A 23,726-nucleotide genomic window follows, 5' to 3' on the forward strand; every position below is an offset into this window, starting at 1 on the left:
CAGCCACAGCCTCCAAACCCCTTCAGTATACCCTATTACCATCATGGGCATTCAGTGGGGACAACACTGGAGGTCAATAACATCCGTCCGTTGTTTTTGCAGCTAGTCCAGAGGGGCTACTCCCTCCTCTTAGTGACCTGTCCCCCATCCATGCCACCCAGTTGCAACAAGATGATGGAGGACCACTGCTCCTTGCATCATCAGGAAGTGTTAGCTCTCAGATCATCATCGCAGAGAGGCAAGATGGCTGCCAGTGTGGTGTAGTGGAAAGTCGCACCTACTCCCTCTCCTGACTCACAGGATATGTATGCTGATCTGAGGAGAGACGCCGGCACCGGTGATGTGGCTGCTCGTCTGGCTCTTGAGAATACAATATAAAGAGCCCAAAGCTGCAGTAGAGAGACTTAAAAAAAGTACGCGGACAGTGATTGAAACAGTGAGTACAACTGTACGTAGTCACTGGGGAGCGTTCTGCATTAGATTGGGCAAAATGTCTCAGCGCGGCAGGAGCGAAAAGCCGGAGAAAGAAAAGGAGAAAACGCAAGGTACAGCCGGCACGATGAGCAAGCTTCAAGGGCCAGGCACAATCCCCAAAGTCCCCCCTCAAGGCAAGCGCGGGACCCCTGTACCTACTATGGCCCAGAAATCACAACAAAGAAGAACGGAAAGAGAGAGGAGAGCAGAAGGGAAATCTGCTAGCGTGCAAAATGAAGCTCCGAGTGCCGCAAGCGAACATAACAAAGACGCCGCCTCAGCCGTATCTGTACGAGGCGCTAAGGCAATGACTGTAAAAGAGAATAAAGAGTCAACCTTGAGGCAGCCTACCTTATCAGAGTCATTTAGCGCGAGGACTCCAGTAAATGTAACAGCAAAATTCCCAGTAAAACAACCTTCGGCGGAGTTCAACAAAGACATGAATGATGCGAGCGAGAGCGTGATAGGAGACGTCCTCGAGGACGCAAGCGTCTCGGTAGCGAAGCAACAACCCCACCCGGCTACACGCAGCGAGCCTGCGGCGGGAATGGAGGTGACAGCGGCTCAGGAAGAAGAGTTGACAGAGCTGACAGAGGTGTGCGGCAAGCGGAGTAAGCAGGGGCTGGGAGCAGAGGTTATGGAGGAAAATAGAGCGGCAGCAGAGATAGGAAAGAACAATAATGTTCAGATGCTGAACGCGCTATTACAGCTAGAAGAGGAAATAACTAATAGCATGAACCAACCCAAATGTGCAGAATGGGGGAGCCTAGCGAGTATTGACTCACAGAAGGAACGCGACGGCAAATTCTTCTCTGTCAATGTGGGCTCAGACACCACATCCAGTGAAGAGGAAGGCAGAAGCTCTGTAGAAAATGACTCAGATACAGAAGCTAGCGACAATAGAAATACAAAGAGAAGGAGGAAACCGACTGCAAGGCGAGGGGACCCCCAGGACAATACAAACAAAAAACGTCTCTGGGACTACTCAGCAACCTCAGGGTTGTATCAGGAGCCCACACAGGGGGGGGGAGACAGGACAGGAGAAGGAGAACACGAAGCCTCGCAACACGCTACGATGGACAGGTATTCAATACATTAAAACAAATGCAGGCGGAAGCAAGAACAGAGAGTCGGAGAGCCAGACATGACACAAAGAAAATCCAAGCATCAATTAGAAAATTGAACAAAAAATACGAGGAGGTGGAAGAGAGAGTCCAACAAGTAGAGGAGAGGACAAGCAGAATGGAAGATGAGGTTACAGACTGGCAGTCTTTCAAAGTGGAACAATCAAAAGCAACAGAGGACCTACAATGGAAAATCAAAGCTTTTGAAAACCGGCAAAGAAGGAACAATGTACGACTTCTTGGGCTTGAGGAAGGAGTGGAGGGGCAGGACCCAAGAGGATATGTCATCAAGCTACTGAAAGAGGCTTTTCCAGAAACTCAATGGCAATGGGAGCTAGAGGTACAGCGGGCACATAGGTTCCCATTGTCAACTAGAAACAAGAAAGATGGCAGACAGGATAATCTTCCGAGAGCCATGCTAGTTTTTTGTGGGAACTTCTTGGCAAGGCCGGAAATAATTGAAAAAGCTAGACCTGACTAAACAAAAAAACGCCAAAGGAGTGACTTTTTTTTGCTCGTCCTGACTTCTGCCATGTGACTGTAGAGAGACGCTGGCGGATGAGACCGTTGATAACACCTTTCCAGCAACAAGGAGCAGAGGCCTACCTGATGTTTCCTGCTAAACTAAAGATTATCACTAGTGGGCGTACAAGGTTCTTCATCTCTGAAGTAAAGGCCGGGGAGTTTCTGGCAGAACTTACAGAAATGAACAAGGGGAGAAAGAAGTAGGCTAAGAAGCAAGCTGTTTAGAGATATACTAAGGATATAGTTGTAGCGTAGGAAATCAGATCAGCAGACACACATAGGTCATGTTTGACCTATTTGCCTGTGAAAGAGGGGGTGGGAGGGGGGTAGTTCAGGGAGGTAAGGGGGGGAGAGGGAGGGGGGAAGGGGGGGTGTTCGAAACTTGGCGAAAAATGGCACAAAAAATCAAAAAAGGAAACACAAACAAGAGAGTAAAGAGCACAATACTAAGAATGTCAGTAAGTATTTATAGACCTAGGGCGAAAGCAAAGGGACACTTGAAAGGGAAAGTACTAAGAAACTGTAAATGGCATTAAGAATTATCTCTATGAATGTGTGCGGTTTGAATAATGGAGACAAAAGACAGAAAGTTGCTGCCCTGCTAAGAATGCTTAGACTAGAGATAATCTGTCTGCAAGAAACACACATTGCAGGAAAGGAAAAATTTCTGATGGAACAATTGGGGGTTTGATATTCTTGCCCACACAAAACAAGACACTAAAACAAGAGGAGTAGCTATGTTAGCTAAAAGGGGGGTTGTTAAAATTAAGAGGAAAAAAGAGGACCAAGACGGGAGATGGGTAATTGCAGAGGTAGAAACGCAGGCTGGCAGTTATACAGTGGTATCAGTTTATGCCTCAAATGATGATGAACCAGAGATTTTTTACTTTTTAGATGTGGAACTGGCGCTATGGCCGGAACCAGTAATTTGCTGTGGAGATTTCAACATCAATGGTTTGGATGGAGGGAGTATGTCCAATAGAACAGGATATGCTGGGCGAAAGAAAAAAACAAGTAAGGCCATATATAATATGGCGGCACATAATGCATTAGTGGATGTTTGGGCGGAAAAAAACCCAGTAAGAACAGGGAGCACGTTTTATTCGGCTCCCCACAAGATGGTAGCAAGATTGGATTATTTCGTTATATCAAGATCATTAGTGAATGAAGCTAAAATAGAAAGGCTGCCCAGGGTGGTATCAGATCACAACCCACTAGTGCGAAGTCTGCCATTGATTGATAGTAGAGTGATGAAAAACAACACATGGACATTCGAGAGAGGTTTACTAAGGGAGCCTGAATATATTAAACATATGCAGGGATGGATACCACAATTTTGGGAGGACAATAGGAACACAGCTACGAGCAATATGGTGTGGGATGCATTTAAGGCCGGGGTGAGGGGTGAAACACTAAGCTATACATTACAAAGAGCTAAGAAGGAGAGAAACAGGATGGATAATAAGATGAGGGAGTTGGAGATTTTAGAAGGGAGATTAGTCATGGCTATATGTAATCGCGAGCCATTAGAGGAAATACTACTAGACATAGAATTGAATAAAGCAGAGGCTGGGATAAGCCTGGCACAAAAAGCCGCCGGGAATTACCTGACAAAGAAAGAAAAATGTTACGAATTCAATGAAAGAGTTGGACATCTGCTAGCAGTTCGTACCCGACAAAATCTTACAAAAGGAGATATAAAGGAAATTAGAGACAGTTTGGGCAATAGGGTTAAAACACCGGAAAAAATACAGGAGGTCTTTAAGAGTTTTTTTGATAACCTATATGACTCAAACATAAATAACACAGATGAGAAGATATCCGACTACTTGGTAGGGATACAACATGATACATTAGACCCAGAGGCCAAAGCAGAATTAGATCTCCCAATATCACTACAAGAAATTAAAGAGGCCGTGAACAAGCTCCCGGCGGGGAAAGCTACAGGACCAGACCAAATACCGGCCGAATTTTATAAGACATTTTGGGATCTATTGGGGGGAGATATGTTAGAGATCTACAGACAGGCACAGACAGGACGTTCAGTACCACAGTCATGGGCGGGCGCCGATATAATAGTGATTTTAAAGAAGGACAAGCCAGCCTTAGAGCCTGGCTCTTACAGGCCAATCACTCTCCTAAATGCAGATACAAAAATCTTCTCCAAAATACTAGCTCAAAGACTGAGCAAGGTCATTGAAGGGTTAGTTATCAATTCACAACATGGCTTTATACCCGGGAAAGGTACGACACAACATACCAGACAAATGATTATGATTTTGGATGCGGCAGAGGTTACACGAGTCCCTGTCGCGGCTATATTCCTCGACGCCGAGAAGGCTTTCGATAGGGTCTCGTGGAACTACCTGTGGAGGGTAATGAACTGGTTCGTAATAGGCGAGGGCTACATTAAGGCATTCCAGGCCCTATACGAACAGCCAACAGCAAGGGTTAGAATAAACAGAAATTACACAAAGTCAGTTCAGATTAGACGAGGGACGAGACAGGGCTGCCCAGCCTCCCCCTTGCTATTTGCTTTATATTTAGACCCGTTTTTAAGGAAATTAACAAGCAATGCAAATATATACCCGGTTACGTTACATGGTATGGAATATAAGCTTTTCGCATACGCGGATGATGTGGCTATTACAACATCAAACCCAGGAAGAACAATACTGGAAGTAGAGAAAGAGGCTTTTAACTTCGGGATAATTGCAGGTTACTCGATTAATAAAGGTAAAACCCAGATAGTACAAAATAAGTTTACAATATATCAAGACACCAGAATAGTCACCGCAGCCACATATCTAGGAATAAAGGTGACCACTGATCTAGAGAGACTAGTAGGACTTAACATAAATCCATTATTGGATAAAGTAAAAGGAAACACGGAAAGAATCCATAACTTACATTTAACATTAATGGGTAGGATAAATGTCATTAAAATGATCACCTTTCCGAAATGTTTATATTTGTTTAGAGCAATCCCACTATATTTTGATCAGGTTTGGTTTAGGAAACTGGAATCAATACTCAATAGATTGATATGGGCCCAAGGGAAGACCAGAAGGGCATATAGATATATGACACTTCAAAGAGAGAAAGGAGGCTGGGGGGCCCCAGACTTTAGATTTTACTACTGGGCAGCAGTCCTGCAATATACACAAGGATTAATAGGTGGAGGGGGCAGAGAGAATCAAGAGGACAGATTAAGCCACACGAATGTATATAGAGCTCTGGTGGGAGAGGAAGCCGAGAATGGCCTACTGAAAACAGTTGACTATAATTATTTTAAGCATACTAAATTTAAGACTCTACGAGCAGCATATAATGTGTGGAAAGCAGTGGCAAAAAAGCTTGGCTTGGGCGGATATAATTAATATACACGTCTATAAGGTAATCATTCATTTCCAGGAGATATATTTAGAGATGCAATCATGAAGGTTTGGGAGAATAAGGGGATCAGGAAGATAGGGGATTTGCTTGACACAGAGGGGTTGATTAGGCAATTTCAGGATTTACAATCAAAATATGGAATAATGGGGAATAATTTTTTCAAATATCTACAGATAAGAAGCTACTTTTTAAATAAAACAGGTGGATTAATAGGTTTTGATCACAGCAGAATTATGGATTATTTGGAGAAGACGGAACATTGTACAATTCGCCAGTTGTATGCAGAACTAAGTAGACTGAAATCTGATGACAGAGAAAAATTTGCCAATAAGTGGGTGGCAAAGATGGGAGTGATAGCAGAGGAGTTTCAGACATCACTGGATTTAGGGCAGACAATTCTCTGCTCTGCAACACTTCAATCGCAACACTATAAGACAATATATTCCTTATACCATACGCCAGCTAGAATTGCCCAATGGGGGGGAACACAGGAATAACCTGTCCTCGCTGTGATTCAAACGAGGCGGACATTGTTCATATGTTTGCGCAATGCCCGCAACTACATACACTAAAAATGGCAATTGAAAATTTCTTGGAGATTTCTTTGGGAGTCGAGAATAAACTGTCAGATGATATGATAATGTTGGTAGTGTCGGGAGGGACAGCGGTTCATCATGTCGAATTTATGTTTATGGTAGCTGTGGTTTATAGAATTGGAATTGCAAGGGTTTGGCTGGATAGGGTCCCCCCAACATTCCAAATGTGGATAGCAAGTCTGATCTCAACATATAATTTGGAGAAAGCTATTTATGAAAGGAAGGGTAGGAGAGCGAGAGTATTGGGAGACAGAATTTGGAAACCATTAGATCATTGGAAAAGCAGACAGAGAGAAAAGTGGAGATAAAAAATGCATGTAATGTAAAAACAGGATTTATAGCAAGTCTGCTGTTTATGTTTTTGTTTGTAAAGTTAGCGTATGAATTTGCTCTCCTGGTGTTGTGTAAAACATTTTAAGTTTGTTTTTGTTTTGCTTGTGCTATAATGGAACGGTAAATATTGTAAAATGGGGTGAAAACTTTGGGAAAAAAAAGGAAGTGTTAGCTCTCTTGTCCAGGGGAGCTATAGAAAAGTTGCCGGCATCAGAAGTAGGTAGTGGTTGCTATTTCTGTTATTTTGTGATGCAAAAGACAGATGGAGGAGTTCATCCTATTTTTAGACCTGCTCCTTCTCAATCAAGCAGAAATTAAAGATGCTCATGCTTGTGCAAGTCCTGTCTGCTCTGGACCGGGGAGACTGGATGGTATTGCTGGACTTACAGTGTTCTTATTTTCACATCCCCATCCTACCTGCACACGGGCCTTACTTTCAGTTTGCCATGCTCCCCTTCAACTTTACCAGTGTACTTCAGGTGTTCACAAAAAAGATGGCGTTGGTTGCAGCTTATCTGTGGGCGTCAGGGATTCCAGTCTTTCCTTACCTAGATGATTATCTGTTGAAGGCGTGCTTGCCCCAGTCTGTCGTCTCCCACCTACAGACTATGATGAACCTTCCTGTAGTACCTAGGGTTCACTATCAACGTGCTGAGTCACACCTTACTCCCTCTCATACGCTCATTCATTGGAGCGGTTTGGCACAGTTGTGGGCCTATACTCCAGAGTGGAGAGTCCAGGATATTCAGGCTATGATTTTGATGTTTCGGCCTCTATCCTGGATTTTGGTTAGACTGACTCTGAGGCTGTTGGGCCTCATGGCCTCCTGCATCTGTCTTGTGACGCATGCCCGTTGGCATTTGGAGTTCTGCAGTGGGACATGAAGTTCAAGTGGGCACAGCATCAGGGCAATCTCTCTGACATGGTCCAAATCTTATAGGGAACTTCAAAAGACCTGCAGTGGTGGCTAACGAATCGCCATTGGGTCCGTTTCAGATGCCTCTTACTTCCCCAACCAAAGCTGACTGTAGAACAGATGGGTCACTTCTGGGCTGGGGTGGCCATCTAGGAGCAGTGGAGTTCAGAGGACTCTGGTCTCTGGTGGAATCCAGGCTCCACATAAACCTATTGGAGCTCCAAGCGATCCAGCTGGCACTGAAGGCCTTTCTTCCTTCAATCCGGGGAAGTCTGGTTCAGGTGTTCACAAACATCACCACCGCTACGTGGTACTGAAACAAAAAGGGCGGGTGGGGTCATGGACCTTTTGTCAAAATGCACTGCCCCTGTGGACATGGGTGTAACATCAGGGCATAGCTCTAGTGTTTCAACACCTGGCGGGCTCTCTGAATGCCAGGGCAGACAAACTCAGCTGTCCATGCCTAAGCGGATAACGAATGGTGGCTCCATCTGGAGGTCTCTTTCAAGAATGGGGAGAATCTTAGTTGGATCCATTGCCTCCATTGAGAACGGGCAATGTCAACAGTTTAGTGCACTGGAGTTTCCAAGGCAAATAATTAAGAAGTAATTAAGAAAAAAACAATGGTAATAAACTCCACTTGGGGGTGAAATTATTTTCATCCCCAGGTGGTGTTTATTATATCACACCATTGCAAAACCATTTAAACAAGGGAATACCATGACATTTGGAGTATGTCCAATATATTTTAAGTTTGACCATTATAACAAAAGATTTTCTGTCATTGAAACATGTTTTTTTGTTTCCAAGTGATTCCAAAACCCTTGGGTTTGTTAAGCGCACTACTCATCCAAAAGGGTCTCTATGCGCTGTGGGGGGTGCTCGCTAATCCTGGATGTTCAAGGAGATCAGTCAAAGAGCCATGTCTAGAATTCCTTCAAGAACTTGGGGAGTGCTGATGTCTATCGGAGGTGTAGAGGGAGGGTGTTCCAAGCCTAGGCCACGAAGAAGGAGAAGGAACGCTCTCCTGTTCTGGTCTTCTTGATGCGTGGTACCGTTGCAAGGGGGAGCTGGGCAGTGCAGAGGAATCTTTGGGGTGTGTGGAACAAGAGGCGGTGGTTCATGTAGGCAGGTCTGGTGCTGTGGAGGGCTTTGTGGTTGTGGGTAAGAAGTTTGAAGGTGATTCTCTTCTTAACGGGGAGCCAGTGTAGTGTCCGCACGTGTTGGGTGATGTGGCAGTGGCGCGTTTGGTTGAGGACTAGTCTGGAAGAGGCGTTCTGGATGTTCTGGAGTTTCCGTGTGAGGTTCTTGTTGATCCCAATGTAGAGTGCTTTGCCGAAGTCCAGTCTGCTGCTGATGAGGGCGTGTGTGACGGTTTTCCTGAGTTCGAGGGGGATCCAGTTGAAGGTCTTTCATAGGAGACAGAGGGTGTGGAAACAGGAGGAAGTGACGCTGTTGATTTGGCGGTCCATTTTGAGTTTGGAGTCTAGGATCATTCCAATGTTGTGGGGGTGAGCGGGTTCATGAGGACGGGGGGCCACCAGGTGTCATTCCAGGCATTCGGGTGTGGGCCAATGATAAGTACTTCTGTCTTATCCGTGTTTAGTTGTAGGCAACTGTTCTTCATCCATCTGGCAACAGCTTCCATTCCTTCCTGAAAGTTGTGTCTGGAGATATTTGGTTCGTTGGGTAGCGAGAGGATGAGTTGGGTGTCGTATGCATACAATACGATTTTGAGTCCGTGGGATCTGATGAGGGGTGCAAGCTGTGCCATGTAGACTGCGAGCGGTGCCATGTAAGGCAAAGATACAAGTGGACTTTTTTTATATGATGTGGAACATTATACTCTGATATAGAATGGTGCTAACAATAATTAAATCCACATCAGCCAGAAGTCATATACAAATGTCTTCCAGGTTAAACTGAATACCCTAATGGAAAGAATGAGCACAATGGAAAACTTTTTAGATGAGCTTAACAGGGAGGTCGAAGCCAACTGAGTTAGAAATGTAGGCTTTAAAAATGGGCGAATGAGGCCTGCAAGAAAAAAGTGTCCTTGGAAAACGATGTCAGAAAAAATAATGTTAGGGTATTGAATGTCCCAGAAGGTTAAGAAGGAGAGAACATTAAAGGCTACGTGATCAATCTAGTTAAAGATTTTGTTCCCTGTGTTGACCCTGTACTTTTAGAGAAGGATATTCAAAGGACACATCGTAACCCTTTTATAAAGGGTGCAACTTGGAAAAATCCTATGAAAAGCCTTATGTACTTTAAGACATACTCCTTCAGGAAATAATTCAGTCTGAAGCCCTCAAAACTGGTAGTTTCACAAAGGGGGAGTGGTCTTTTCGCATTAGGTCAGACATCGCCAAAGCTACGCAGGACAGGCAGTGGGAATTGGGGAAATATATCCAGGAGCATAGAGCACTAGAAACCATAGCCCAGATGTGATTTCCCGCTACTCTAAAAAACGTGTGGAATAATAAAATGCATAACCTCAGTGACCCAAAAGAAGTAGGAAACTTAGTGGAACAGTTTAAACTCATTAGAAATAAATCACGTAGAGGACAACAAGCGCTTAAAAGGGAAGAAAAATTACCAAACTTGGTTTTAGGGAGGGTTTCTCAGGGTGGGGAGGAGGAGCTTTTCGTCACAACAGGAAAATTAATTAATACATAAGCACTGGGTGAGAGAGCATGCAGGAGAAAATAAAATAAAATCAAAAGTCCCCATTTGTAAATAAATAAAACAAAGTATGGAGTTCATATAATGATATTTTAGTACCTTTTCTTAGGATAAAATACTAGAGTTGGTAAGGTTGTACGTTTTAAGGTTTTAACCTGGAATGTAAATGGCCTTAGGATATATAAAAGAAGAAGAAAGATTCTAGATTATCTGAGGCTTTCAGGCAATGAAGTTATATTACAAGATACTCACCTTCTGATGGAGGTATGGAAAGATATTATAAAGAAACAATAATGGGTAGATCATCTTCTGTGTACCAGTCTGTCATGTTGTGTGGAAATGGTGGCAATTCGGATTAAAACAAACTTATAAGAGTTGTTTTGATGGAGTCTACCTGACCCAGACGAGCGTTGGCTGATTGCAAAAGTTAACATATATAGCACATGGTATGCTTTTGTGGGTTTGTGGGGTATTACGGACCAAACATTGATGATCCCCCCCCCCTGCCCTTCAGAACCTATATAATCCGCTTCTAGAGGTTAAAGGTCCTATAATATTAAGGGGAGACTTTTATGTTTTATTAGATCCTGCCTTTGACAAATCTTCTAAATGGGTCACGACAGCCTCCTCAAAATGAGGGTGCATGCAAGACAACTTATGATAGATTTGGCCTAATTGATATTTGGAGAGAGAAGGCAAACAGAAAACAAAGTTTTGCTTTCCAAAACAAAAAATATGGGCATTCTTCCAGAATATATTTTAATTTTGGACAATAGAATAAGCATAATAGTTTAAAAAGTGGGACATGTGCCAGAACATGTTTCAGACCACTCAGCAGAGAGATTAGAACTTTTGTTTGGAATTAGCCCGTTATGAATATGGAGAAAGTTGTGGCAAGTTACTGGCCTGAAAACAAAGGTGGAACATACCAAGAACATTATTAAAGTGAATAAAATAAAGGAAACTGGTAAAAGATGTATAGCAGTTTTGGACATGGAGTTGGCCATTTAAAATGTCTTCCAAAACCTATACATGGAGAAGTTCTAGGGGCTTCTGACGATCAGATCAGGAATTATTTCAGAGAAACCAATACCTCAACTCTGAAAACAGAACTAAAGGAAAAGTTAAATTTGGAGATTAGCATGGAGAAGATGCAGGTGGTGCCTATTAAACTAAAGAGAGGGAAAGCTGCGGACCCGGTCGGACTACCAAATGAGCTGCATTCCGTCCCGGAAGCAGACTTAGTTCCTGTTTTAACTGAGTTACTGAAGTTGCTTTTTCAGAAGGACAAGTTTTGTCACCCTCCTAATGTATCCAGGAATCCAGGTGGTTGAAGATCTAGATAAGATGGCCCAAGTCAACTTTGCAAAGTAATGGAAGTACCCAGGAAAGTATTACGTTCATGGAGCTGTCTCCTATTTTCTATTCTAGTAAGATCAAACATTTTAAAAATGATGTTGCTCCCTAAATGTACTTTTATTTTTAACGCAATACCTTTAGGGCCAGATGTAGGTAAATACTTTTTACCTATTCTTAAATACCGAATCATACCGATTCGGTATTTAAGGATAGGTAAATAGTATGTAGGTAATTTTTCGGTAAATTTTACCGAATCTGTAAAATTCGGTATTTACCGAATCAGTATTTACCAATTCGGTAATTGCCATTCATTCCTATGGGCCTGGAGGCCCATAGGAATGAATGTGAATTACCGAATCGGTAAATACCGATTCGGTAAAAGGGGGAATACATTGAAGGGTGGCTGAGTGTCACTTTGACACCCTGTTGCACCCCTCCATTGTGTATGGGTGCACATGTTGCAGACAGACATGCCCTAAGGGCATGTACGTCTGCAACATAGCACTGTTGGAAAAGCAAAAAAAAATGCTTTTTCAAAGGTTTTCATTATTTACCACCAACTTGTAGTTGGTGGTAAATAACGAATCCTTAACTGAGGAATGCACTGACTTGAATGCTCCCTACATCCTGGATTCGGTAATTTACCGAATCGGTATGTTAAGAATTCGGTATTTTACCGAATCCTTAAATTACCGATTCGGTAAAATACCGAATCCTACAAAAATGCCACCTACATCTAAAAAGCCCAATACCGGTCGGTAACGGGCGAAATTCGTTAATTTTGGCCGTTATCGACCGGTATGAGGCGACCTACATCTGACCCTAAGTCTTTAAATCAGGGTAGTTCAAGAAGTTGCAGGCTGGAGTTAAGCAGCTTTATATGGTCGTCTAAGAAAGTGAGAAACTCTGTAGAAACCAGAGAGAAGGGGGGCTTGCTAGCCCGGATTTCCAACTGTGTTGCTGGGCTTTCCAGATAAAGAACATCAGGCTCTTACTATTTGACAGCCTTTCCCTTATCCTCTTCCTAATACCCTGACGACCAATCTGCTCAAAGGAGGTGGTCATTTTCTCTCCTAAATACTTATTTTTTTAAGTTAAACTGAAGATGCTGGATGCAGCCTTCAAATTATGGTATCAAGTTAGAAAGACACTAGGAATACCATATTACAGTGATTTTGCACCAATATGGAACTTGCCGGGGACACCAGATTGCCTAGAGGACAAGCTGGCAGCCCCCTTAATTAACGCAGGTTTGAACAAGTATGGTCAAATTATAACAGAAAACTCATTGGTCCCTTGGGAATCCATGATCGAAATCACGAAAGTCAGCTTAGTGAAATATAAGTACTACCAGTTGGCAAGCTGGGCAAGCGGACTGGGTAAAGATAGAAAAGGGAACAGAATGGGAGTATAAACTTTGAGAAAGCCTAATAAAAAAGGAAATCTCGAAATGGTACTGGATGCTAGTGCAAGCCAGGAAGGAGGTCTTAATATTGCCAGTAGCGACCTGGAAGATGGACCTGCCTATGCTGGATTTAACAGTTTTATGGCAAGTATCGATGTCTACTCTTTGGTCTTCAGTTAGATCCGCACCTCTCAGGAAAAAGCATCTCTTCACAGTACACATGGTATAATGGACGCCAAAGAAGGGTATCCAACTAAGGTGGTCGAGAAAAGAGGAACTGTCCTAAGTGTGGCCTAGAAAAGGTAGACGATACCCACATGTTTTGGCAGTGCCCCTCAATCCAGGTTTTCTGACCGGAAGTAGGTAAGGCAATATCGAAGGAAATGTGGAAAAAATAAAGCTAAGCCTTGCACTGGTGATTTTTGGTGTCTAGGATGGTGAGGGGTCACTGTTAAAACTACAAAACAAGCGGGTATCCCTACTTTTCATTTTAATTCTATTGGCATGAAGGGAGATCTGTTTGAAATGGGTGGTGCCCAGTCCTCCATTCTTTGGAGTTTGGGTAATATCAACTCAACGGGTAAATTTTTTATTTATTGATTTTGACAATAAAAAATACAAAACATCGGTCACATTCGTAGCAGGCATATAATGCGTAATATATCAAGAAGATCCATAGTATACAGTACCCAACTATCACATGGCTGAATATTCACAACATAAAGAAAAGGAAAATACATGTCAGCAATCAAATCAAAGAATCAGGGTTCGTCTTGAGCAAATCAGGGTGTTCACGTAAATAATCAGTAAGAGGTGCCCAAGTATCTGAGGGCTTAGAAGCAGTGGGCAGTTCTTCCGCATATAACACAAAGTTGTCCCTACAGTATCCGGCATCCAGTATCCATTCTTTGAACGCTGGGGTTCTTTTACTGTCCCAGGACATAGACACCCTCCGCTTTGCAAGCAGCAACATTATGGCCACCAATTTCTTTCTCATAGACCGCAATGGTATATCGAGGCCAAGTAAACACAGTCGTGGTGTGCATGCCAATGTGCATGATACCATCAGTCCCAAGTGACTAGTCACAGCTTCCCAATATTTCTTCACCTTCCCACAGCACCATGCGAGATGTGCAAAATCTGCCTGATCCATCCCGCATCTTTTACATCTGGCATCATCCCTTAGATTATACCTACACAGTTTGACTGGGGTATGGTACACTTGGTGTATATATTTATAATGGATGAGAAGAAGATCACCATTAGGAGTTAGCAGTGTAATCAGTGTGCAACTCAACGGGTAAATAACCTAGACCGCAGCTGCTGTTTCAGGAAGAAAGTGGAGATGTGGGTTTAATGGGATCATTGGTATGAAACCTGCTTTGAATGACAAGAGAACGTTACAGAAGGTTAGAAAAAACTATGTCCAATGATTATGTACTTTAATACGGCTATTCAGTAAAAAGAGAACACCAGGGCCAACAAGATATCAAGAATAAGACTGTTTGAGTCTTTTGGACCAGGCAAAGGATTTCAGTAGTTTCCGCTCCCCCTCTTCTGCCTTTTTTCCTAACAGCTTGACCTCCTTGCCTCTTAAATAGTACAAATGAGAAAAAAGTGCAGTTGTTTACTTACAGCCAAAGTTATTTTTGAATTTTTCAGAATCAAAACCTAAAGTGAATATTCTGTTGTCATATATTTTCTTGTGTCACAAATATACTACAGTGAAGTATGTATATTTGTATCTTTACAAACTTAGGTTGTCCTTTTAGTGTTTCATCCTAGGGAACCTGAGACTTGGTTGTGTGGGTATTGCCATCTCTAAAGAGTGCTTCTGAAATGATCAGTTCAGTGGTGTTGTCAAAGGTTCACTCACTGTTTCGGAGGGCACAGGACGCTGCAGTGAGACATTGGCAGCCAATTAAAACAATAGGTTCATTGTTATTTGTAAGGTCTGGATGGCAAACTCCCAGACTACCTACTGAACAAAGTCTTCCTCTACTTTCCAAGGGGACCCCTGTATCAGATTCCCTCAAAGTTCTTGTGGGTTCTCTGTTTTTGTAACAGTGCCGATTCCCCTTTTCTGGAACAAATTCCCTTGAAGCTGTGCAGCCAAAGTTTTCCGGTTTAGAAAGAAACGTAAAAAGTAATTTTTTCTAGTAGTCTTCTTATCCCTTTTTTCTGCCTCTCCTCTTAGTTGACTAGTGTTTTGAGACTGCTACATTGGTACTAAAATAATGTACAATTGTGCTGCACTCACTCACACTTATAGTAAAGGTACATTGTGTCTGTCTGGGCACCCAAATATTTCATGTGACTGATAGCATGACCTTCTTATGAATTTAAAAGAATTAGTGACTATACCATCATTACGGCTAACGGGCATGCCCCGGGGCACTGTTCCTCGGGTTATGAGAGGGGTTGTGGTTGTTGTAATCTCTTTGCTTAATTTTTCTAGTTGGAAATGGAATTACCAGTTTTTTCCCTTCGTTCCCTGCAGTCCTGTGGTCACACCTTGTCACTGACATATGACTCTATTAACTGAGGTACAGTTAGGCTTTAGGAAGGGTTTGGGGACTGTTGAGAAATGTGTCAATTTGAAACTGCTGATTGGGAAATACACCAGGGATAAGAAAGGATCAAATTTTACTCTGTTTTGCCGATCCAAGGAGCGCCTTTGATTTGGTTGACCATCTCATTCTTTGGTCAACCCTCATCTCCCTTGGCGCCCGGTAGAGATTATCTTGGCTTGGCTTTTCATTAAAGCGTACCAGTAAGCCCTGATTCTGATTGCTGACAGCTAGTTTTGGTTAGGCGCCTTGACGCCCATTGGGCATAGTGCGCATTACAAATGCCATTTCATTTCATTAATTTCATCTGTTTTCTTGAATGCTTATATAAAAATGTGTCTGCTAGGGGGCGGTATGGCCCCAACGGAGAAGCTTTTTGGAGTTCAGAGGGGAATCAGATGGGGCTGTGTATCGGCCCCTTTCTTGTTCTTGCTATTTACCAATGAGATCAGTGGTGCCAAGTTCTGCAGGCCAATGCACTGAGTGTCGCCAGGCGTCTGGTTCCCATATTGTTGCATGCCCACGACACTGTCTTAATCTTCAGGACACCAATCGGCCTGCAGAAGCTGATGGATGCATATTGGGCCTCTATTGACTCAAAAAAAATGGTTATTAATAAAACCTAAATTTATGTTATGGTCTGCGGGGAAAAGGTGCATAAATATAGATCCTTTTTTATTGGAGACTCACGAATTACAAGAGTCAGTTAATTTTTTTACTTAAGGATCCTCTTCTGCAGTAATGGTAAATGGACAAGACAGGTGGCTAATGCTCGATCTAAGATGAGTAGGAACTGCCATGGAATTGTTAGGTTTGCCCAAAGGTTGGGTTGTCTACCTATCAAAGAAATGGCTCATATTTAAAATGCAAGGGGAGTGCCCACTGCGATATATGGAGGGGGGGGGGGTTGTGAGGTTATACCCCAAGTAATCCACTTCACGTTGAAGAGAATACTTTTATAAATTGTTTGCCTGTCTCAGCTTCATCCCTGAGTGCCTATAGGTAGTCGGATTGTGTTTTTTGGAAGATCAGCTTTTATTGAAACCTTTACTACTTTGACATTCAATCTGGTCTAGGGATGTAACTAGCTTCACTAAATCAGTTATCTTGGACTGTCTTGCCTTGGACCATGCCTCCAACATCCCCTGGCTCTCTAATATCTCTCCATCTTTTAGCACCTTATTTAACATGTCTGTACTACAAAATCTATTCCAAGTTATATATCTTAATAAAGGTTTTGTTGAACAAACTTTTTTTAAAGTATAGGTATGACCTTAGAATGAGCTAGGACCTGAGGAAACCTATTGTTGCCTTTTTATATGTCTATCAATCCTCAGGAGGGTTGTCAGCACTATTTCTCCTTTTCTAATAATATTCAGCACCGGTTTGGCCCTGAAAAGGCTACGTGCGGGCATAGTATACATCCGCCTTCTCCGAAACGAGAGTATGTTCGCCGAATTAATTTCCTTGCCCCTGCGATGGTCGGTCTGTTCAAAGCACCCAGCATTTTATGATGTCTGGTTTTTACAAGTATTTAAGGAGTTATTACCGCAAACCAATTCTTTTTGCACAGAACATTAGAGATGATAGAACTGCACTGAGTTATCTGTTAGCACTTCAAGACCCCATTGGTTGTAATAATGTTGCACTTTATATAAAGGGGGCCTTATATCTCAGGAAACGTATTGCGTGTGAGCTGTGACTCGGGGAAGTGGTGGGGCTGCCCCTTTCAGTATTTCGCTTTATGTAAACTGTGTTTATATCAGAGATAATATTTATTTATTTATTTGAAGAGTTTTATATAGCGCTGGCTAGACCCGGAGGTATCAGAGCGCTTTACATGAGGAACATTGAGTTACAAGATACAAATTACATCTGTTACAAAAGCATAGTAAAAACACAAAACTGCAGTAAGCTATTTGTTGTATGCACTTTAAGACCGGTATGCTGTTAATGTTGTATTTCTCTCATAGAGGCCCCCATATCTCCGGAAATTATTTTGTGTTAGTTATGATTTAGGGAAATGGAAGGACTGCCTCCTTCTAATTTTTAACTTTCGTTTTACGTTATTTGCGTTTTTATGTCTTTTTTTAATTGCATTTTAATTTCTTTGTATGATACTGTGTGTACTTTTATGGCTGTTCTAATATGCCAAATAAAGATCGAATAACGATAACTACTTTTGAAATTTAGATAATTAGTGACTAAACCATCATTACGGCTGAAGGGCATGTCCCGTGGCACTGTTCCCCAGGTTATGAGAAGGTTTGTGGCTGTTGTGATCCCAATGCTTAATGTTTTTAGTTGGAAATGGATTTACTTGTTTTTTTCCTTTCATTTACTACAGTCTTGTGGTCACAACCTGCTCCTCTGCAGCAGCTCCACTGACATATGCATGTGCACGCAAAAGTACTATGAAAAGGAAGTGAAACTCATCCATTATCATCAGTTGGGTGCTCTTTGTATTTAACAATGGGAACGTGCGGGAAAATCGAGGGCTTGAAAATACTTTTAATATGAATAAAGCAGAGCTCTGTGGTTTCCCAAATCCGTGGGTGATTAACCTATGCAGTCCAGGCTTTTGCTCATGTTGGTACTGAAATTGTTATGAAATTAACTGGTTTATATGTATCGCAGTGCAGAGCAATGTACCTGTACTGGATGAGCTATATACACATGGAATCATTCGGGAAACTTAAGAGGTCAGATTAAGTCTGATCACAATGGAAACCCCACGAAGCGGCGGCAGTAGTTTTCTGCCTTGATCAGTGCCATGGATGATTGATCCCATGTTATAATGTTGAGTTTTATTTAATTAAAAAGTAAGATTTTTAACTTGTTAATAAGATGTTTACTGAAGTTTCTCTTTTATTTTTCAGCCTTCCGGTAGAGGAGCACGTCTGCCCATAGTCTACTGTATCATTAGTTGCTTGGGCTGCTTTGGACTGTTTTCAAAGGTATGCCTATGTACTTTTAATTTAAGTTAATGCACACCTAGAACCATTTTATTGCAATGAATTGTGTATCATTTCCGCTTGAAAATCCGCCTGTCTCCTGAATACTCAAAGGCCTTATTCTCTTCTCTCCCACCCCGAAGATTGTAACAAAACATGCATTGACAAGAAACTAGAGTTCTAGAAGGCCGAGCTATTGTCTTTGCCGGTGCTTGTTGCCAGGTGCATTCATGCACATGCAACAAGACACATGGCGCGTGCATTGCTGGCAATCTTGTAATGTTTTTTTTCTTCAAGAAATCCTACTCGAAGATTGGCGCCAATGTGCTTATATGCTTTGTGACACTTGCGCTGTAATGCATGGTGGACATTTTAACTTACCTTTTTAATACTACAGACTGCCATGTTAGAGTGGTAAATTCAAATATTACAAAAAAGTGTGATCGAAGTGTGTAAAAGCAAGCAGTCTGCCTAGCTGCACTGTGCTGCTCCCGGGCCTTCGTAAACTAAATAAATTGAAATTAAAAAAAAGAAAACTTTAACATTTGATGGAGGATGGTAAGACAAATAGGGAGGAACGTGGGTACTTAGATTAAAAATAGTGTATGAAGGAGGGGTCGGAAGAGGGAAAATGGGTGAGAGAGCAAGGAGAAAACAGAATCTTTTACCAAAACCTTTTTTTACTACATCTCATTTAAAGTGTAAATAAAATGCTCTGTCTTTCAAGAAACTTTGGTCAAAGTCTTTGCTATTTTTTCACCACCACATGGCCCTTGACTAGCTTCCAGGCTACGACTTACTGCTTCAAAAATATATAGATATTTGCAGAATTATTTCTTGGTCACATCGGAGTCTGACTATTTTATTCATGTAGTTATTATAGACGTGTACGTATAAAAGCTATCCGTTGAACAACATTTCAGGTGCACTCAGACATGACACTCTACTTCACCTGTTACTCTTACACCTAATAAATTATTTTTACATTTGAGAAACTTGTAATTTGCAAACTAATTCCAACATTACCCATAGGACACTTCAAGTATCACAGGCTCTACAATAATTCTTTGGAATTCTATGTGATTAACATCCTTAAAATGTGTTATTTGATTAAAAATATCTGCTCTTCGCCAATGCAACCTCTTGGATCCACTTGCTTAGATCCGGTTGGCTCTTACTGGAACTAAGCTGGCTTTACTGGCTGGCTTCCCCTTGGTGTAAAAAGCCCTTGCTCGATATGGCTGAACCAGCAACCAATGTGCCTACATTCTCTTTCCATTGCCTGTCAAGCTTACTCAGTATGTGAAATCTTTGAAATGCCATTATTAAACTGAAGTATTGAATTTATTATATTGAAACCTAATTGTTACCATGAAAACATCTGAGCTTATTGTGGCACCAGACTGGGGCTGGTGTTGTTTCTAGATGTTAGAAGGGAAGCCATCACTAGTACAATGTTGATTTTCTGCAGCTTTGAACCCCAGGGACTAAAAGCATCCTAGCTATTTTTCTCTAAGATCGCTGAGGTAGTTTTACAGTGCTCCCATATGGTTCTACTTGTTCCTGGAAAATAAAGTTTTCTTCCATTCATATCGGACTTACATTTTTGTAATGTAGATGCACTTCTCCTCAGTGAAGGTCATCATTTTGAAACGGTTCTCTACTACTGGAACATATAACAAAGTACTCTGAGTGGAACATATGTCTCAGTATCTAAAGGACACACTGGCTCCATATGCCCGTGTCTCTACCTCCTCTCTACACATCCATACACCTGTATGACTTTGTATTCATTTACACTCATTGTTTTCCCAATTTCTGCAAAGAAAGTGAGTTTGGCCATTTTTTCTTTGTTCTGAGCTCTCACTTTAGACCTCTACATTACCGGCTTACTCTTTGGAATGCACACTCTTCACAAATTATGTTCATCATCATCATCATACTAAACTTTATAGAACTACTTATCCTAACATTCTGCATTATGCGGGATACTCATTGTTACTCCAGAATAGCATGCCACAATTGTTAAAGCACTCTGATTAATCAATATTCCACTAAGTCCAACCCTGCACTAAAAGGCTTGTACTGCTTGGCAGTGACCGCTCTTAACAAGATAAAATTCTGAAACACCACAGCATCACTGAGCTTTGTCAGTGAGGTTTGACACAGGTTCTGAGACCAAATGAGCAACAGTTTAACTTAATCTGTAATAGCACAGAAAAAGTTGATCGTCGAGCTGGCTGAAGTATTTCCACCTTGAGAGGGTCTATAGAGTTTTAAGTCTGTCATAAAGTCTAGTTTAAAATCACAGAAGCATGAAGATAGCACTCAATACACCTAGAATACAATTTGAAACTGATAACAAATAGAACTTACTGATATGGTTGATCCATTTTTGCCAACACCATTTGTGAAGATGTCTTGACAGCAATTATTGCAGGAAAATAAAGATCCTGCTACGACGCATAAGGCTGGGAGGATTTTTATTTGAATATTGAGAACGGGTATCTTTAATACAGAAAACAAAAATGCATATGAAAATTAAGATTTCTGACATAGACTTCAAACCACAGATTCCTCAGCTTTTGACTATCGCCAGGCGTCAGACTGGATCTGGAAACTTTTGTATGGCAATGTCCTCCAGTGTCGGCTTATGTCCATGTCGTGTGACATCATGGTTCCATTTACATCTCGGGCAGCTGTGACGTCGACTTACCTACATATACATTACCTGCTTGCACTGGTGCCCATTCTTTTCTGTCCAAGCACCAAAGATCCGGAGCTTCAACTTTCATTCAATGGTTATTGTTTGATTTCTTCTAAAAATTACTTTTTTTGTGTGAAGGATATCACCAAAACCTTCAGGTTTTAAGACATTTATGACCTGTAACTGACAGATGACGGTTACATATCCACATGATGTCTGTTTGTAGTGTCTTGGTTCCGGCCACAAATCAGTCGTGTTCATCATATGCCAAGATGAACAAAAAGACGATTTAGGGTCGGTAAGCAATACTCGCATTAGCGGAGTTCAGGAAATCAGAGACTCATATTCAGTTTGATGTCCATAGCTCGTCGGTCAAGATCAAGAGACCGGTCTCGTTCTCCAACAAGAGGTCATTCGAAAAATAGAACTGCGTTAAAGTCAAGGAAGAACCATAACAAGCATAATAAATCCAAACACGGTTCTACGACGTCGGTCCATTCGCATTTTTACGCAATACGGAGTCGCTTGAGGTACCTGAGCCTTCCACTCAAATATGTTCTCCAGCTAAGATCCTCCTTCCATGTTTTTTTCATTTTTGACTCACAGAAGATAAGGCACCAATTCCAGATCAGATCCAACAGCTTAAGAAAGCTATGGACTTAGTGTTAGTCTGGGTCCTGTTGGTACACCTTCAGGCTCCACGGATCCGAGGAGGCCTCTGGTTGGTTAGACGTCCACTGATCTTTGCTCGACGCCAACTGTGCCTGTTGTTTCGGCTCCGAGGCCGACAACGTCAAAATTAATGGTTATGCAACCTTCGACTTCGTTTTCATCGGTGCCTCAATTGATGCAACAGGTTCCTCATGCAAAGTCACACATGACGCCGGGATCGGCGTCGCCGACGCAAATGGCCGATCCAATTGTTTTATCTGATTCTGAATGTCAGTTGCCTTCTACTATGGTGTATGCTAGGTCCAAACCTGATCTTTCATGGGGGAGAGTATCTTTTTGATGCAGAATATCCTCAAGATAATATTCAGCAGGACACATATCCTGATATCCAGCAGTTATGGATACTGAAGAGATGTCATCCTTTACAACTTTAATACTCTGAGCAGCAGAAACTCTTGATTTAGTTTTACCTTCACAAGATTTTATTGACTGAAATTTTTGATCCGTCAAAAGCTTCACAGGAGGTTTTACTACTATTAATGAGGTTTTAACAGATGTTTTGATGGGCACTTGGGCTAAGCCTGGATCTTGCCCTTCAATAAACTGGCAGATTGCAAGGAGGCACCGACCAGCGGACCTCGCTGAAGTGGATAGGTGACCCAAGCCCGATTGTTGTACGTACCTGTGCCCCTGTGAGAGAGGGGAGGCGCAGGGGTGAAATAGGCCCTCCAGCCTGACTCAATGGTACCACCAGGTGCCGCCTAGGACACCAGGTGGGTTCCCGCTGCAGGACAAACTCACTGGAGCACTGCAGCAGCGGCTTCCCTGATGCCTGACCAGAGGGGACCTGCCCCAAGTGAACAGGCGAGGCCCCAAATATACAGAGGAAGGTGGGTGCTTGAGGATTTGCTGTTGAGCACCGGGTGGGCCTCAGCACATTTGAGGTTCTTGGGGGGGGGGGGGCTTTAGGGGGGGACTCTGAAGGAGGAGTAGCAAGTGCCCTGGCAGGCGGCGGTGAATACCCCTCCCCACCCCTACCAGGCACAGCCACCCCACTCCTGGCATAATGACTGGTGCCGAAGGACCCAAGGGGTCACAGCAAATGAAATTTGACAAATATGCCATGCATAGGACATTAACTGGAGTACCAGTCCTGGAAGGGATGCAAATCTCGGATTCAGGCGGCGCGCCGGTTACAACAGAGCGCACTCTGAAAGATATCCTGGAGGCAATTTAGGGGGTCCGACATTCCTGGAATCTAAAATTGACTATCACTAAGTAGGTTACACTACTAAGGGCGGATGTGTGCAAAATGGGTTCATGGGAAATGAAGCCCTGCTCGCCGCGCACTGCATGGAAATGCAGGCTCAATGAACAAGTCACCTGGCCCATGGCTGAAGCTGAAACTTGATGACATTGAAAGCAGATGTTGCAGAAACATTTGAGTCGTGGGTGTACCAGGGTGGGCAGAAGACCGCAATGTTGACTTATCTGTGGAAGATTTGATCATGAACACATTAAAACTTAAAGGGCTTTCTAAATTCTTCTCAGTTCAGTGAGCACACAGAGCTGCCGTCCACCCCACAAGGGCACATGCCTTGAACAATTATTGCCCGCCTCTTCAACCATCGAGACTTAGGTGCCGTTCTGCAGGCTGTCTAGTGGACTGCGCCACTCAAATATGAAAATGCCACTATTAGCATCTACCCAGGTATTAGGTTTAAAGTGCAGAAGGTGAGGCGTAGCTTCGACAAAGTGAAGAGACTACTGTGGCAGAAAGTTTTCAGTAAAGTTGAGAGAAGTGGCAGAGGAAAAGACATGGTACTTCACATCTCCCATTGCGGAATGGGGCTGTCTTGATGGATGGTGGCTGGCAGGTGGTGGGCAGTCGTGATGCAGGTGTTCGGGGAGCCCTTGCGTTGCTCCTAGACAACCAGGGGCCCCACAACCATCTGGGGATGGGCAAACCCCAAAGCCACCATTGGGAGAAAGCGAAGTATCAGCAACAGA

The 23,726-nt window shown here is 42.7% G+C and overlaps 1 protein-coding gene across 2 annotated transcripts in view; it reads left to right on the plus strand.

The window, feature by feature from the left end:
* Nucleotides 1–23,726, plus strand: part of DENND2D (DENN domain containing 2D) — a 796,377-nt gene that overhangs the window by 304,899 nt on the left and 467,752 nt on the right. For both annotated transcript variants that reach the window (XM_078644124.1, XM_078644126.1), the window contains exon 5: nucleotides 18,263–18,340. In XM_078644124.1, the coding sequence (XP_078500250.1) occupies nucleotides 18,263–18,340 (78 nt within the window). The remainder of the gene's footprint in view (nucleotides 1–18,262; nucleotides 18,341–23,726) is intronic.

Source organism: Lissotriton helveticus, chromosome 5_1 (assembly GCF_964261635.1).
Source record: "Lissotriton helveticus chromosome 5_1, aLisHel1.1, whole genome shotgun sequence".
Lineage (NCBI taxonomy): Eukaryota > Metazoa > Chordata > Amphibia > Caudata > Salamandridae > Lissotriton > Lissotriton helveticus.